This window comes from Miscanthus floridulus, unplaced genomic scaffold, assembly GCF_019320115.1.
Source record: "Miscanthus floridulus cultivar M001 unplaced genomic scaffold, ASM1932011v1 fs_204_1_2, whole genome shotgun sequence".
Classification (NCBI taxonomy): domain Eukaryota; kingdom Viridiplantae; phylum Streptophyta; class Magnoliopsida; order Poales; family Poaceae; genus Miscanthus; species Miscanthus floridulus.
This window is the reverse complement of record NW_027096375.1, coordinates 9,512-24,039: the sequence shown is the minus strand read 5'-3', so window position 1 is coordinate 24,039 and position 14,528 is coordinate 9,512. Positions and strand designations below refer to the sequence as shown.

The 14,528-nt window shown below is 47.9% G+C and overlaps 2 protein-coding genes across 2 annotated transcripts; both read left to right on the top strand.

The window, feature by feature from the left end:
- The first annotated feature begins 1,422 nt into the window (after positions 1 to 1,422).
- Positions 1,423 to 3,799, top strand: LOC136530792 (tobamovirus multiplication protein 2B-like). The gene is made up of 4 exons (XM_066523513.1): positions 1,423 to 1,621; positions 2,582 to 2,647; positions 2,721 to 2,785; positions 3,336 to 3,799. Exons 1-4 carry the CDS (start codon positions 1,496 to 1,498, stop codon positions 3,448 to 3,450), a joined length of 372 nt encoding a protein of 123 aa, XP_066379610.1. The 5' UTR covers positions 1,423 to 1,495; the 3' UTR covers positions 3,451 to 3,799.
- Positions 3,800 to 7,470: 3,671 nt separating this feature from the next.
- LOC136530791 (protein ALP1-like) lies at positions 7,471 to 8,755 on the top strand. Its single transcript, XM_066523512.1, has 3 exons — positions 7,471 to 7,938; positions 8,006 to 8,231; positions 8,307 to 8,755. The coding sequence occupies exons 1-3, from the start codon at positions 7,471 to 7,473 to the stop codon at positions 8,753 to 8,755; spliced, it is 1,143 nt and encodes a 380-aa protein (XP_066379609.1).
- Positions 8,756 to 14,528: the final 5,773 nt, after the last annotated feature.

Below are 14,528 nucleotides of genomic sequence, written 5' to 3'. Positions count from 1 at the left end.
TGTCAAGATGAAATAACCACTTTACCCTACAGTGGGGCCTGTTTGTCAGCCACCCAAACTTTCCTCTCTCTCTCTTATCTTCCCTGTAGCCGAGCTAAGCCACCGAGTGACCCGCAGTCGGCACCCTGGGCACCGCTTGTGGAGACACGGATGGCGCGGCCACCGTTTGTCGCCCCTGCGTGGGGGATGCCATCTCGGTGGTCGAATCAACACACAACACACTGCCCATCATGAGCAGGCGCTCCAGCACCTTGACACGCCGCCAACTAGCAGGCCACTGTGAATCCCGCATCGCTGCCAATGAGCAGTCCGCTAAACGCCACCCAACCGTGAATCCCGCGCCGGATGCCTCCCACAACTGGTGACGAGGAAGTCACGGGCGCAGGTGTCGAGGATTATGTTGCGTTCCTTGAAGGGTCGCTCGAGCGCATGAATTTGCTTCTCCAACTCCAAGTCTCTCTCAGCTCTCGTCCCGCAGCCGGCGGTGGCTACTCTTCCTCCTCGATACGGCGTCCAGGGGGCAGCGTTGCCGCCAGCCACTCACCCTACGGTACTGCGCGCCCAGGGCCAGCGCCACGTCGAGCCGGTTGCTCGCCCTGCGTGCTACAACATCCATGGGTAGCGTCGCCGTCGGCCACTCACCCCGATCTACTTCTAGAACCCCTCGAGACTGAAGATGAAGGAGTTGGAAAAGGGACGCGAGCTGGAGAAAGGACGCTCTCTCGCTAGCTTGAGAGAAACGTAATTTGGCTTGCAATCAATCTTGGCTGATGTTGACTCTCAAAATAAGATTGGGTATAGAGTATGTGAACAAATCATGGTTCGTGAACAAATTAGGAAAGGCGCAGCTGCCATGGCCGGCCTCGTGTCTCGGGGCATAGCCCCCTGGCCACGACTACTGGTGGCCTGGCTGGGGGCGCGCCTACCCTGATCGCGGGCGCAACTGCCTTGGCCTGTGGCGCTGCTACCCTAGCTGCCATGGCCGATAGAACTGTCATAGATGGTCCTCGGTGGCCAGCAGACACGACGCGAGGAGGCGAGCTCCGTCCTAGCCACGCCCCAGCCACCACGAATGGCGCGTGCACGAGCTCTGGCTAGGCCATCACGAGCGGCGTGGGCGAGCTCAGCACGAGGGAGGGCGGTAGCGAGAGTGGTGGCGCAGCGAGCGTAGAGGCGTGCACAAAAGGAAGGCATAAGTGGCCCGAGAGAAGAGGGATTAGGAAATAGGGGTAGTTTAGACATCTTTGCTGGCCGGGCCCATATGTCAGGACGAGTAAACGGTAAAAAACGAACGAAAGGTTGACGGAATGGCACGAGAGATAAAAGAGTTTGCAGTGAGGAGCTCAACTTTTTTAACGATCGACGGGTAATTACCACTTTTTTTTAATGACACGGGCAAAAGCCTCCGCAACCAAACAGCCTCGAGCCTGGGGCCGTCCCATCCCGCCCCTGGGCATCCTCGCAACCAAACAGGCGGCAAGTCGACGTGGCGGGGATGGCTGCGACGACCGGCGGCGGCGGTGGTGGAGGGGCTAAGGCGGCTGTGGCGGAGCAGATAGCACAGGCAGTGCGGTCCACCTCCAACCTCCTCCAGCTCATGGAGCAGTCCTCCCCCGCGCAGGTCTCCCGCCTCCTGTCCCCATCTCGTCTTGGTTGGTTCTCGAGTGTTCCGATTGTATGCATGATTTTACAGCCGTTTGCTGATCACAAGAATCAACGCTTTGCCAAATTTGTGCGAAATTGACTAAAATTATGCGGAAGTTCGTTCATGATGTCTCTCTTTACTCTTTAGAGACAATGAGGTTAGGAATTTTGATGGATCTACTTTTGCTTTAAAGGTGAAATGATTGTCCAATTCATGAATGTTATTATCTTCATCGTATACTACATAACCTAGAAATTATTCTTTTGGAGTTTGGCTGGTTCTTCTCGCCCTTGAGCCTGCGAGCGAGCAGTAGGTAGTTTTTTTGGTCGAGGTCATTGTTTTGCTGTATACAAAGAGCGCTCGAATGTATTCTTACAAATACGAGTGCCTGCGTGTACGTTGTAAGGGTTCTTGGCCCCTTTTTTTCTTAATAAAATGTGCAGCTCTCATGCGTGCTCGATAAAAGTAACCTAGAAATTGTTGGCATTCAACTGCCATTGATTAAGCAGCGCGCTTTGATTGTCATCTAGCGACTTCCACAATGCTGCACTTAAGTGTCCATGTAGATGCAGCATGGTGTTACGTTAGATGGATCCTGTACTTCAGTCTACAATTACCTACATGCCAAATCACTTATTTAAGGAGTGCTACTAAGCTTATGAGTCGTTTTATAGTTCAGTTTTGTATTTTCAGCGCTACCCACCTCTCTATCCCTCAATCCCCTTGTGATTCTTCCTAATTTTTCCTCATATATATAAATCAATAAAGGTTCAGACAGTTCAATGAACTGCCATACTTTCCTTCAAGTAATAAGTTTATGAAACTGCGCCCACAACAGACATGTTGGGACGTTATGATGTTATATATTGTTGTTACAAGTACAAGCAATCAGTTTGTTAACCAAGATAATCAGCAGAGATGTACTTGTGGTCTCAGGTTCACTTGGCAAAACTACCCAAGAACCTGTTGGAAAAAGCATCCTTTGCAAAGAACACAGAGCATGTAAGAAATAAGTGTAGCATTGGATGCCAAAACTAGTTGTAAAGTAGCCATTAATATCTGTATCCTGTTCTAGGTGCTGCACCAGCTACCTCAAGTAATTTCATCCTTGGATGCTTATATGGACAGGAGTTTGCAAAGGTTAGCTTCCCCTATATGCATATTTATTCATTTGTCCTGTTCTGCAGCACTACTTCAGCAGTACTTTTTAGCGAACGAAAAATGTTTTCCTCTCACAATAAATCAGCATAAGCTAAATTTCAGCGAAACGAACAGATTATCTTTTTTAGCTGCATTTTTTCTGACCAGATTCCAACCAACTAGGCTGAAGTTTATTTTCTCCTTCTTTGCCTGCCAGAAAAGGATCACTTATGTCAGTTTTGTGGCCTATGATCGTTGATGTCTCAATTTTTTTACCAGTTTTTCTTTTTTCTTTTTTAAAAAATGATGCAAGACAGACTCATCAATTTTTTTCTGAACAAGAAGATCAATTGGAATGACCATTTCCCACCAGATCGCATTGGTACACATCCATCAGTAAACTGAAATCCCAGCTTGTAGTTCTGTAAGGCGCATAATGGTTCTTCTAAACTGCACGCATGTCCAGATTTCCAACCAACTAGGTTGAAGTTTATTTTCTTCAATATCACCTCTAATAAACTCTTCTTTTGTATATTCAAAAACTGTGCAGTGCCTCTCAAATTAAGACTGTCACACAGCTCTTGTCAAACATGGAGAACACTCAGCTGAGGTCCATGTTGCCTTCCTCTCAAACGAAGAGAGATCAAAAGAGTACTGAACCTTAAGAACTCAGAGTTAACTGATGTGTTCACCGAGACTTAATGGAAGGATATGTCTTTGCCGTCTTGTGGGAAAGAAATTTGAGTATTGTGGTTCAAGACATGGCTTGGCTCTATCCGGCATAGGGATCCATCGCTGCCAACTGTTTTCCCCACATTTGCTGAATTCGGTTGGGGAATGCTGTTACTGTAACTATTCTTCAGGTGCCATGTTACGGGTGCCTAGAACCATCATAAGGCAAGCATGCCTGTTAATTGTCACGCTTTCTAGTCTATGAGCATGCTGTTTTCTTGTAATTGAATTGACTGTTTTTAGCATTAAATTAAGGTAGAAATTAAGAAGTGATCAATCAAATGTTTAACGTGGCACTGCTCTTTGAAGTTCAATTGCATGCATACCCTATGAAGTGAGACGAGTGCTTCGCCTGCGTACTAGCAGGCTTATAAGGGCTCCATTAGCATGCCACCATATTTAAGGTTTGGGTCTGTATTTATAAACTAAAGATAAATATTTCTTGAAGCTACAAATACCTAGATCAGAAACCCACGGATTCAAACAAGGTCTAGCTGTTCGTGAATTATGATGTTGCTTTACGTCCCTTCTCTCACCAAGTCTACAAAAGGGGACGGGAGGGCAGATGATCCCAGCTGTGCTGTTTGTTGCCATGTGTCCATACTACTTGTCTAGTACGAGTAATCGTCAAGCTAGCAATGATGAAAAGCGATGACATCAGGCGTGTTTGTTTGCCTGTGCAGCAGCCAGGGACAGGCTCCAGAGATGCAGCGGCGCTTGTTTGTCTGAACTTTGTTGGAGGCCTCGTTTAGTTGCTGGCCGAACTGGCGCCGCATGAATTCTGGCGCCACTGTAGCATTTTATTTGTATTTGGTAATAATTGTCCAATCGTTGACTAATTGGTTCAAAACGTTCGTCTCGCAAAGTACAACCAAACTGTGCAATTAGTTTTTGATTTCGTTGACATTTAGTACTCCATACATATACCGCAAGTTTGATGTGACAGAAAATCTTCTTTTTGCATAGTGCCAAAATTTGGATTCCGGGTAACTAAACAAGGGCGGAGTTGGAGCTTGTGCAGCACATTATCCAAAGCACCCTTAGGTCTAGGAGAACTTCGGGGTGTTTGGTTCTTTAGTCGTTTCTAAAATTCATGTCACATCGAATATTTAGATATTAATAAAAAATATTAAATATAGATTAATTACAAAACCAATTACTTAGATGGAGGCTAGTTTGTCTGACGATTTTTTAAGTCTAATTAATCTGTCATTAGCACATGTTTACCGTAGCACAACGTTATCAAATCATGGACTAATTAGGCTTAAAAGATTCATCTCACAAATTAATCGTAAATTATATAATTAGTTTCGTAATTAATCTATATTTAATGCTCCGTGTCGATGCCACACAAATTTTAGGAGCGCAAACCTTCGTTTCTCCCGAATGCGGCTCACTCGAGCACCGATGCCGGCGCAGGGTGTGGTTGACATGTGGGTCCAGCGTAGCGCAGGGAAACAAACAACATCTCTACTAAGGTGCGTTTGTTTGCCTAGACCAACTGGGCCACTGCGCCCGTGGGCTGCAACCTGGCCTGTTTGTTTGCCTGGATGCGATTGGGAGCCCGGCCTGCACCGTCATCAAAGCACCCCTCAGCGGGGCCCCGGGGTTTCGTTTCTCCCGGGCTTGGCCCGAGCGGGCGCTCGGGTGGCCCGAGCAGACGTTGCCGTCACCGTCACCTCCGGTCACCTCCTCCAAAGAATCCCGCGTCGCCCCCTCCGGCTTTCCTCACCTCGCCATGGGCAGCGCCGCCGCCTCCCTCCCCAGCGGCTCCCCTCCTTCCTTCCCTGGCGGCCTTGCCGAGCCGCAACACGAACCACGAGGACGCCGCCGCCGCCATCAGCGGCCAACCACGACGACGACGACGCCCTTGGCGGCCTCACGCGAAGCGGCGGCGCTCCTCCCTCATCTCCGGTCTGGGAGCACCTAGATCTGGCCACGGCGGTCTTGCCCCTCAAGGCTGCGAGGGTGGCAGCCTCGCCCCTCCTGGCTGCGACGGCGGTGGATCCGCCACTCAAGGCTGCCGCTGGGGATCACGCCGCGGGCGCGGGCAACGCTGCTGCGCAGGCCGTAAGCGCGGGCTCCGCAGCCGCTCTAGCCTCCAACGATGTGCTCCCTCCCCTCCATCTCCGTTCTCTTCTCTTCCTCTGTCTCTACTCTCTCTCAGGGGCTGGTGTGCGCTTGGAGGTTCCCCTCCCATCCCGTTCTTTTTCTCGTTCCCCATCTCGATTCGATCCCCTGGTGGAGCGCCATGGCCGCGAACTCCACATGCTCTCGGCTGAGGATGGTTCGGCTGCTCACGCCACGCCAGTGAGGTGCTCGATGAAATGGCAATGAGGTGAGCAAGAAGAAGGTGGGGGTGGTAAGACTACCATATTCCTGATGCAGGGTAGTCATACACGTTTGTACAGGCAAACAAACAGTCTTACCCTCAGCCAGCCCCTACTGCGTTCAGGCAAACAAACAACTTCAGTTACACCGTCTGGAGTGCTGCCCAGGCCCAGTTGATACGCGCCGGCCACCCTAGTGCAGGCAAACAAACAGTCCTAACCAGGCCCAACAGATATAAGTCCACACCAAACAACAAGGAGTTGCACCCATTTAGGGGATGTTCGTATCGCCGGGAATGACTGCATGGAAGGATTTCTGACCGAAACCGTTAGCTAATTTATATAAGCCTTAACTTTCTGGAAGGAATCCTAGCCTCATTTTGCTCTAACCGAACGAGGCCTTAGCCGGTCTGAGAATACCCAGGCTAGCTCTGACCAAACAGGCCCATAGGGATTGGTTTGCGTATCAGTTCAGCCTGGTTCCCGAGATACGCAGGAATTGGGGGCGCGTTTGCGACCCTGGCCCGGAGGCTCGGCTGCGCCCGTGGGCTGCAAGTTGTCATGTTTGTCGTCGATGGCCCGCAAGGGAGCCTGGCTTCGCAGAGCAACACTCGACCTCTCCGCCTGGCTCTCTGGAAACGAGCGAAACCCTCGTTTCTTCCGAGCCGCGCTCGTCTGCGACGCACGCGGGCGATTTTGGGCGGCGGCGGGGTGGCTCGCGCGGGCTCTGGCGGGAAGGGGAAACGTCTTCGCGCGCGTCCCCACTCTCCGCTCCCGCTCTGGCCGCCGCGTGCGAAGCGAAATGGCGGCGATTTCGCCGGCCTTTATATACGGGTTCCCACTCTCCACTCTCTCCTTCTTCCACTCGGTGCTTGCTCTTCCACCTCCCTCGTGAGAGACCGGCGGTGAGTTGTGGTGCGTGGCGGCGGCGGCGACGACCTCCGGCTGGTTGTGGGTTAGGTCACCGGCGCCGAGTTTCTTCGCCGCTTCCCCGCTCCGGCTGCTGCTGGGACTTCGTGGCAGCGGTGTTCCTCTTCTTCTCCGTCCGCATCTGCTTCGTCTTTTTCCCGATCTGCATCCTCTACTTCCAGATCTGCCTCCTCTCTGTTGTTTGGACCCCGAGCCAAGGTGAAATCGACCCCTAATCTTCTTTTTTGTGGTGCTTCTCGAACCTATTAGGGTTTCTTGTTCGTTGTTGTTCATGATCTGTTAGGGTTTCATACTTGTTATAACTGCTTCATGCTCCTATTAGGGTTACTTGTACCTTGCTGTTCTTGATCTGTTGGGCTCGTGATCTGTTAGGGTTGTTGATCTGTTTCAGATTTGTATTGTACCTTGCTGTTCATAACTGTTTGATGCAGTTGTTAGTGTTACTTGTACCTTGCTGTTCTTGATCTAAGTTTTTTGTTCCATCATTGGTCGATGATGTTGTCCACATAGTACTGGGAGGCATCACATAAAGATGCAGCCGTGCTTTTGTTGGCATGCATTCATTTCACAGTCATGTTGATGCCTAGCAGGGCTCATTAACTGAAATCATGTTACATTTTTACATGCTTGTAGATGGATCTGTCTTTGAGCCGTGACATGCTGTGTAGGAAGGCAGCTGCCTTGACTGTTGTTATGGTTACCTTTGTATCTACTAGGCTGAAAAGGAAAACCCCTGAACCTGAAACCCCACTGCCTGATCCTATAGCACTGGCCCTGATTAGGGATGAAAATGAACAGCATAGACAGAGAACACTGAGAATGATATACAATTCCACTGATTCAGAGTGTATTTCTATGATTAGGATGAAGAGAGTTGCTTTTTTTAAGTTAGTGAGAACTTTTAGAGAGAGAAGTCTTGTCACTGATAGGGAGGGGGTGTCAGTAGAAGAGCAGGTTGCCATGTTTTTACATGTTGTAGGGCACAACCAAAGATTTAGGGTTGTCCACCAGTCCTTTAGGAGGTCCATCCAAACTGTCCACAAGCACTTCCATCAGGTGTTGTATGCTGTGGGTGAGCTTAGGAATGAAATGATAAAGCCAGCTAGCACTACCACTCACCCAAAGATTCTTGGAAGCCATACATGGAATCCATATTTTAAGGTAATTGTATACCCTGGGTTCATTAGTTACATTAGACCTATTGCAATGACTGACCCATGCTTTTTAGGATGTCATTGGCTTTATAGATGGCACTCATTTCCTAGCAAGGGTTCCTAGGCGCATGCAACAAGCTTTTAGGGGTAGGAAAAAGGATCCCACCCAAAATGTGATGGTAGTTGTGAATTGTGATCTGAAATTCACTTATGTCCTGGCTGGCTGGGAGGGCTCTGCCCATGATGCAACTGTTTTGGCAGATGCTGTAGCTAGGGAAGATGGCTTGAGTTTGCCAGAAGGTAATTGCACACCAACACTAATTACATATTCCATGGCCTATTAACACACACTCTCACAGTAGATGTCTTGTGTAGGTAAAATGTTCTTGGTAGATGCTGGGTATGCATGCAAAAATGGTTTCCTACCTCCCTACAGGGGGGTTAGGTACCATTTGTCTGAGTATGGCCCAAGGAACAGGCCCACCAATGCAAGGGAGCTCTACAACCTTAGGCACTCATCACTTAGAGTGACTGTGGAGAGGGCTATAGGTGCACTGAAGGGCAGGTTTAGGATCTTAGACAACAAACCCTTCCACAAGTATAGGACACAAGTGAAGCTTGTAGTTGCCTGTGCCATTTTGCATAACTGGATCCTAGGTTTTGGCATTGATGAAGTAGTTCCTGATGAGGAAGGTTTCACTACTTCTGCTGATCCAACCAACCTGCCCCTAGCCCATCTGGACCAAGACTCTGTTGACATGGCTGAAATAAGGGATGCCATTTGCAATGCTATGTGGGAAGGGAGGGGAACAAACACTAGTTGATGTAATATGTTCTTGATTTTAGTTTCTGTACCCTGCTATGGAACTCATGTGTGTCATGCTGATGTAATAATTTGGTGGACAAAGCTGAGACCAATTTTATGCCTCATTCATTCTGTTCTTGAAACATTCTATTCTTCATGATCTGTTAGTCTGTGGTTAGTTCATACAACTGTTAATATTGTTGTCAGCCTATTCTTGACTAATTATGTTGTTGATTTCATTACATGCCAGTCCTAGGATGGATTCAGGTGCATTTGAGGGTGGGTTTGTTGCTGGTACTTCAGTGATGGAGCAGCTCATCAATGGTGGTTCTGCCCCTGTTGTAGCTGGTGCTAGTGCTAGTGTTGCTGCCCCTGTTGCAGCTGGTGCTGGTGCTAGTGCTGCTCCAGGTGCAGCAAACCCTATTGATGTTGCTGTTCCTATAGCTGGGAATGGGGCTGTGAGGGCAATGAGGTGGACCAACACCACCTCTGGCTTTGTGCTAAGGAGGATGGCTGCCCTTGTTAGTGATGGTAGCAGGCTTGAGAAGGTTTTCAAGGACAAAGATGTGAATTCTGTGGCCAAAGCCCTCAAGCAGTTCTGTGGGGAGGTTGTTAGCCCAACTCAAGTGTACAACCACTTGAGGAAGTGGAGGCAGAAATGGGCTAGGGTGAGCAAGTTGAAGGACCTTAGTGCTGCTCTTTGGGATGACCAGGCTCATGCTATCATGCTTGAGCAAGAGCACTACCTTGGCCACTGCAAGGTAGCAGTTTGATCTCGTCTTTGCCTTGACTACCTACATTTGCCTTTCTTAAACTACATTTGCCCAACTCTGCAGGACCATCCTAAAGATGTAGAGTTTCTTAACTGCCCTATTAGGTTCTACACTGAGATGGAGGCTATCTTTGCTAATGCCATGGCCACAAGCAAGTTTGCACTTGGGTCTGGTGAAGCCTTAGGGCAGAACCAGGCTGACAGTGTTGGTGCCAAGGCTGATGGTCCTCCTTTGACCCACACCATAGTTCCTAGTGAACAGGGAGGGGATAGCAAGGCCACTGAACTGCTTCCTACCTCCTCAGCTGCTGGCCCAAAGAGGAAGAGAGGGAACTTCTCTGAGGAGGAGATGCTCATGTTGACTAACATGTCAGATGCTGTGAACAATGTGGCCAATGCTCTTAGGGAGACTGGACCTGCCCATATTGATGCCAATCTGTACCTTGCTGTGATGGAGATGCCTGGCTTCAGTGAGGAGGCACTTATTGTTGCCTACACCTTCCTCCTGGACAACAAGGCCCAAGGCAAGGGCTTTGTGAACATGAGTGATGCCCATAGGGCCCTTTGGCTTAGGACCTTTCTGGCCAAAAACTACTATGTGTAGTTCCACTACACATGAAGGGCTAGAAGGCCAGGAGGGGGTTGACTGTAGAGATGTATAGTTCCTCCACCCCCCCCCCCTCACCCACTCTCTCTTCTTTTGACAACAGGACCTTTTGTGCAGTCTGCTTGTTCTTTTGACACTTGACCTTGATGGTGTAGTTTGCCTAGGAGGGTGGCTAACAATAGGCAAGGATTTGGGAACATTTGAGCCCTTGGCTGTTGGGCTGAACTTGGTATTGTAAGAAACTTATTTGTAGCCTCTGTTGGCTACTTTTTATTTGATAACTAGTTGCCTTTTTTGTTGTTTATGCCTCTGGTGGTAACTATGGGATTTAAAGGCCTATGATGCATAAAACAAACTTGAGGTGGCTACCTTATTCTTGTTTTGATGGTTTACAGTGTTGTGCTTTCTTCTTTATTTGCTCAGTTGTACTCCACAGCAACAACATCCTCTTGTGATGGCTGATGGCAGTGAGTGCAACTGTTGTTTATTTGCCTCTTTATTTGGTTCTTACAATTCTTGGTAGCCACCAATGACTAAACAAGGAAAATAACAGCTGAGGCTAATTTTTTTATCAAGTTGCCGATGATGTTCATCATCATTCAAACTAAATGGTCGACTGAGGCATGTCATTCAGACCACTTACATGTTCTACATTTGGTTGGTTTCAGAGAATGCCTCCTTGCTATGTGGTCTTTGAAGGGAAGAAACCTGGGATTTATTTTACATGGTATGAGTGTGCTAAGCAAGTGCTTAGGAAAGAAGGGGCTATCTATCAGAAGTACAACAACTATGATGATGCTCTTAGAGATTTTAATGCAAGGGTACCTCAAGAACCCTGTGACAGAACCGACCAATTATACGAAATTAAGTAAGAAAATCATCCACCAGAGCAGACGATTGAGCAAACTTAAGCCCGTATAACCCGGTAGTCCGTGAAATCATGAAGGATTTCAAACCAACTCGTGTCCTAGCCACGATCGTAATAAGTGTAGCGGTCACCATCACATATTACATAAAAGTTCACGATCTCAGATACATCAGAGTTTAAACATAGTTATTACAAACCAGTTCGAATAAAAGTAGCGGAAGTCATTTGTTCAAACCACACACACACTCACGCGGAGTTTAAATATAGTGCCAGTGAATGATCATCTCCAACAAAAGCATCAGATAAGACGTAAGGAATGACCATGCCCATGGTCCTAAGCATCACCCATCGCAGGATAAAGGCAGTTGATACAGTAGCCATAATACATCTGCCCATCTGCAACAAGTGGGAATAAAACCCTGAGTACGAGAAGGTACTCAGCCAGACTTACCCGACATAACCGAAAATAAATGACACCAAGGATTATGAAGGGCTTTATAGTAGGGTAGCTGACTCATTTGCAAAAAGAAGCATTTTTAGCATTTCAAGAACCTTTCTAAAAGTATTATTGCCAAGTTAATTATTATTAACCTGTTAACTAGATTTGCACCTATACTAAAGTAAACATGTGATTAAACAGATAACGATAACCCATGATCATTAAACAACTTCTTTACTGTCATATTCATTATAACTGTCCAAGTGTTCCATAACATTTACTACGATGAAGTAACTCAAGTCAAGTGCTCACTATCCAGGAGCGATGGCGATTTGAATCGATTCCTAACCAGCTGGTGATTTATTCCTTACACAAACCTTACTCACCCGCTAAAGTGAGATATTGATCACCGAGTCAACTTTCCAGGAATCTCGAGTTTGCTAGGAACCACATGTACCCGGGGGCCGACCGACTGCACTTTGGTCTTATCATCCCGCCCCCGTGTCCTACCACACCTGCTCCGGTACAGTGCGTTATGGGCAATCTACTCGGCCCAAAAAATCTCCCAGCTTCGTGGTCGGAAGGTACTTTATCCGGCCAGCTAAATGTAAGGCATGCGTTCAACATGACTCGAGGCCCAACAACGGTCGGTCCTTAATCGACACAGACGGAAACACTACAGTCCAAAACTCTACAAGTCTCCGTCCGGTCTCAACTTCATTTAACACTTAGTTATACCATGACTTCATAGTCATCCAAGCAGATCCAGGTAACCACCTATAGCTCGCAGGTGATAGGAAATCACCCGACTTCTACCGGTCTAAGCCAGCTAAGCATTGACTCGACTGCGGATACCAGGGTAACAAGGATATAGTATAACAAAGGTAAGCAAGGTATAATGCAGCAACGGTTGCAAACAACTCCTGAACGTAATGCATCAATTAAGTAAAGCATTTAATTAAATAATTGCAAACTGGGAGAAAAATGCTTCGGGGCTTGCCTCTCTCGAAGGAGCTCGGACGGTGATCGGGGCACTCCGGAAGTTCCTCAACGTCCTCCTCGTCGGCTTCTGGCACTTCCTGCTGCTGCACCTCGAGCTGCTCCTCGGGCTCCTCGGGTATGACGACTGGGTTCTCGGTTTGCGATCCTGTATGATGCAATACGCGTAAGTGATTATGCAAACGGTGCATCGAAGGAGATGAATGCAATGGATATGTTTAAATGCAAGGTAGTCAACATCATCCAAGAAACTATACTACAAGCACATGTCATCTACTACATTCTCTTCTACTACTAATATGTTAAATCAACATATCTTATGAAATGCTTCAAAGATACACCAAAGCTTTACTAATTTCTTAATCCCACTTAAAGCAACACTTGCTTAAACCCTAATTAATAATAGGTTTGAATAGCAACATACATTTCTGATGCTCCTAAAAATCTAAGAAAATTACAGTAGCATAATACTACCCTAAACAGACTACCATAAAAATTTCATGGCATTTGGATAAGTAAACTATCCTACACAAAAATGACAAGCTATAGCATAAAAATGAGCATGAAATTACTTTGCACTATGAAAAGTGTCAAACAATAGAATTAATATTTTTCCTAAGTTCTTCATAGCCTATAATGACTGTACAAAAATTACCACATGCATGTTTTATACAAAGTTTGCTCTCTAGCAAAAATAACAAAAATCAGTCATTAAAGGCACTTGAACTACACCTCAAAATTTTCCCACAGCACATGCATGAAACATATTTTTCATAGGAAGTACATGACCTAAGAAGATTAACAAACTTGAAATCATATTTTTCTGCAGACTATAGATTTTTCTACATATTTTTCAAGTTATCAGCAATATCCATGATTAAATAAAATCCTGCAGCAAAGTATCCCAAAGATGACATGCAAAAATTTTCCCAAGTAGATCTGGTGATAAGGAACCTAGCAAATTTTGTTTCAACAAATTTGGAGCAAGTTTGACCATCCAAATATTTTTCAAACCATTTCAGATTTCAAATAATAAAGAATAATGAAAATCAATTCACTTAAGCGTTACTGGGCCGGCCCGAAGGGATCCGACGGCCCACGACACAGCGCAGCCCAAGCCTGGCTCCCACTTCGGCTCAGCGACTGACGCGCGGGACCCCCGTGTCATAGACACAAAACAGGGGAGACGGCACACGTCGGCGCGGCGATGATCGAGCTCGCCGATGGTGATCTCCCCGGCGAAGCTGACGGCACCAACGTGCCCTACGTGAAGAACCGCGTCTATTGGTACTCTAACCATGCTCCCTACTGACCCCTAGCACCCCAGCCACGGAGCTCGGCGGCTCGGCTATGGTGCACGGCGGTGCGCGGCCGCGTTCCAGCCAGACGGGGCCGGCGGGGACGGTGACATCATTACCCGAGTAACAGTGCACGATGGAGAAGACAAGACGGGAGCTAGGGAAGGAAGAGAGGAGCTGTGCCGTGCTAGCCACGGCGAGCTCCAACTCCGGCGAGTTGTGGTGGCGGCGAAAACTCAATTGGGCCACTACCTCGGGTTCTCCGGCTCGACGGTGAGATGGAACAGCTAGGGGAGGTGAAGACGGAGCTGAGCGCTAACTGGAGGTGGCGATTTCGCGGCGGTGAGCGCACTGGGCGATGGCGCTTGCTCAGCGTCGATGGAGGAGCCGGCGCGCTGTTGCTGTGAGAGGGCACTGCGGCGAAGGAAATGAAAAACGAGCAGGTGAACTGGTCGGGCAGGCGCACGAGGGCTTAAGGCGAGGCCAGCGGTGCCAGAACGGCCGTGGCGCGTGGCCTGCACGAGCAGAAGACCGGCGACGCACGGCATCCATGCGGCGGTGATCTTCTGAACCGGTCGGGCACTGTAGCAGCGATTCAGAGAACGAAAGGCTGACTGACAGCGCCAAAAGACGAGGCTCGATCTCCTAATCCGTTGAGTGTTAGCGAAATAAATCAAAACGAAAATTGTACACCTACATCCCAGCTACAAAACTCATGTAGAGATCACTGTCTAATTCGCAAAGGATAGAGAGAAAAACTATGCCAAAGTCGTGTTCAAGAAACTGAAAACTGACGCTTATACTTAGAA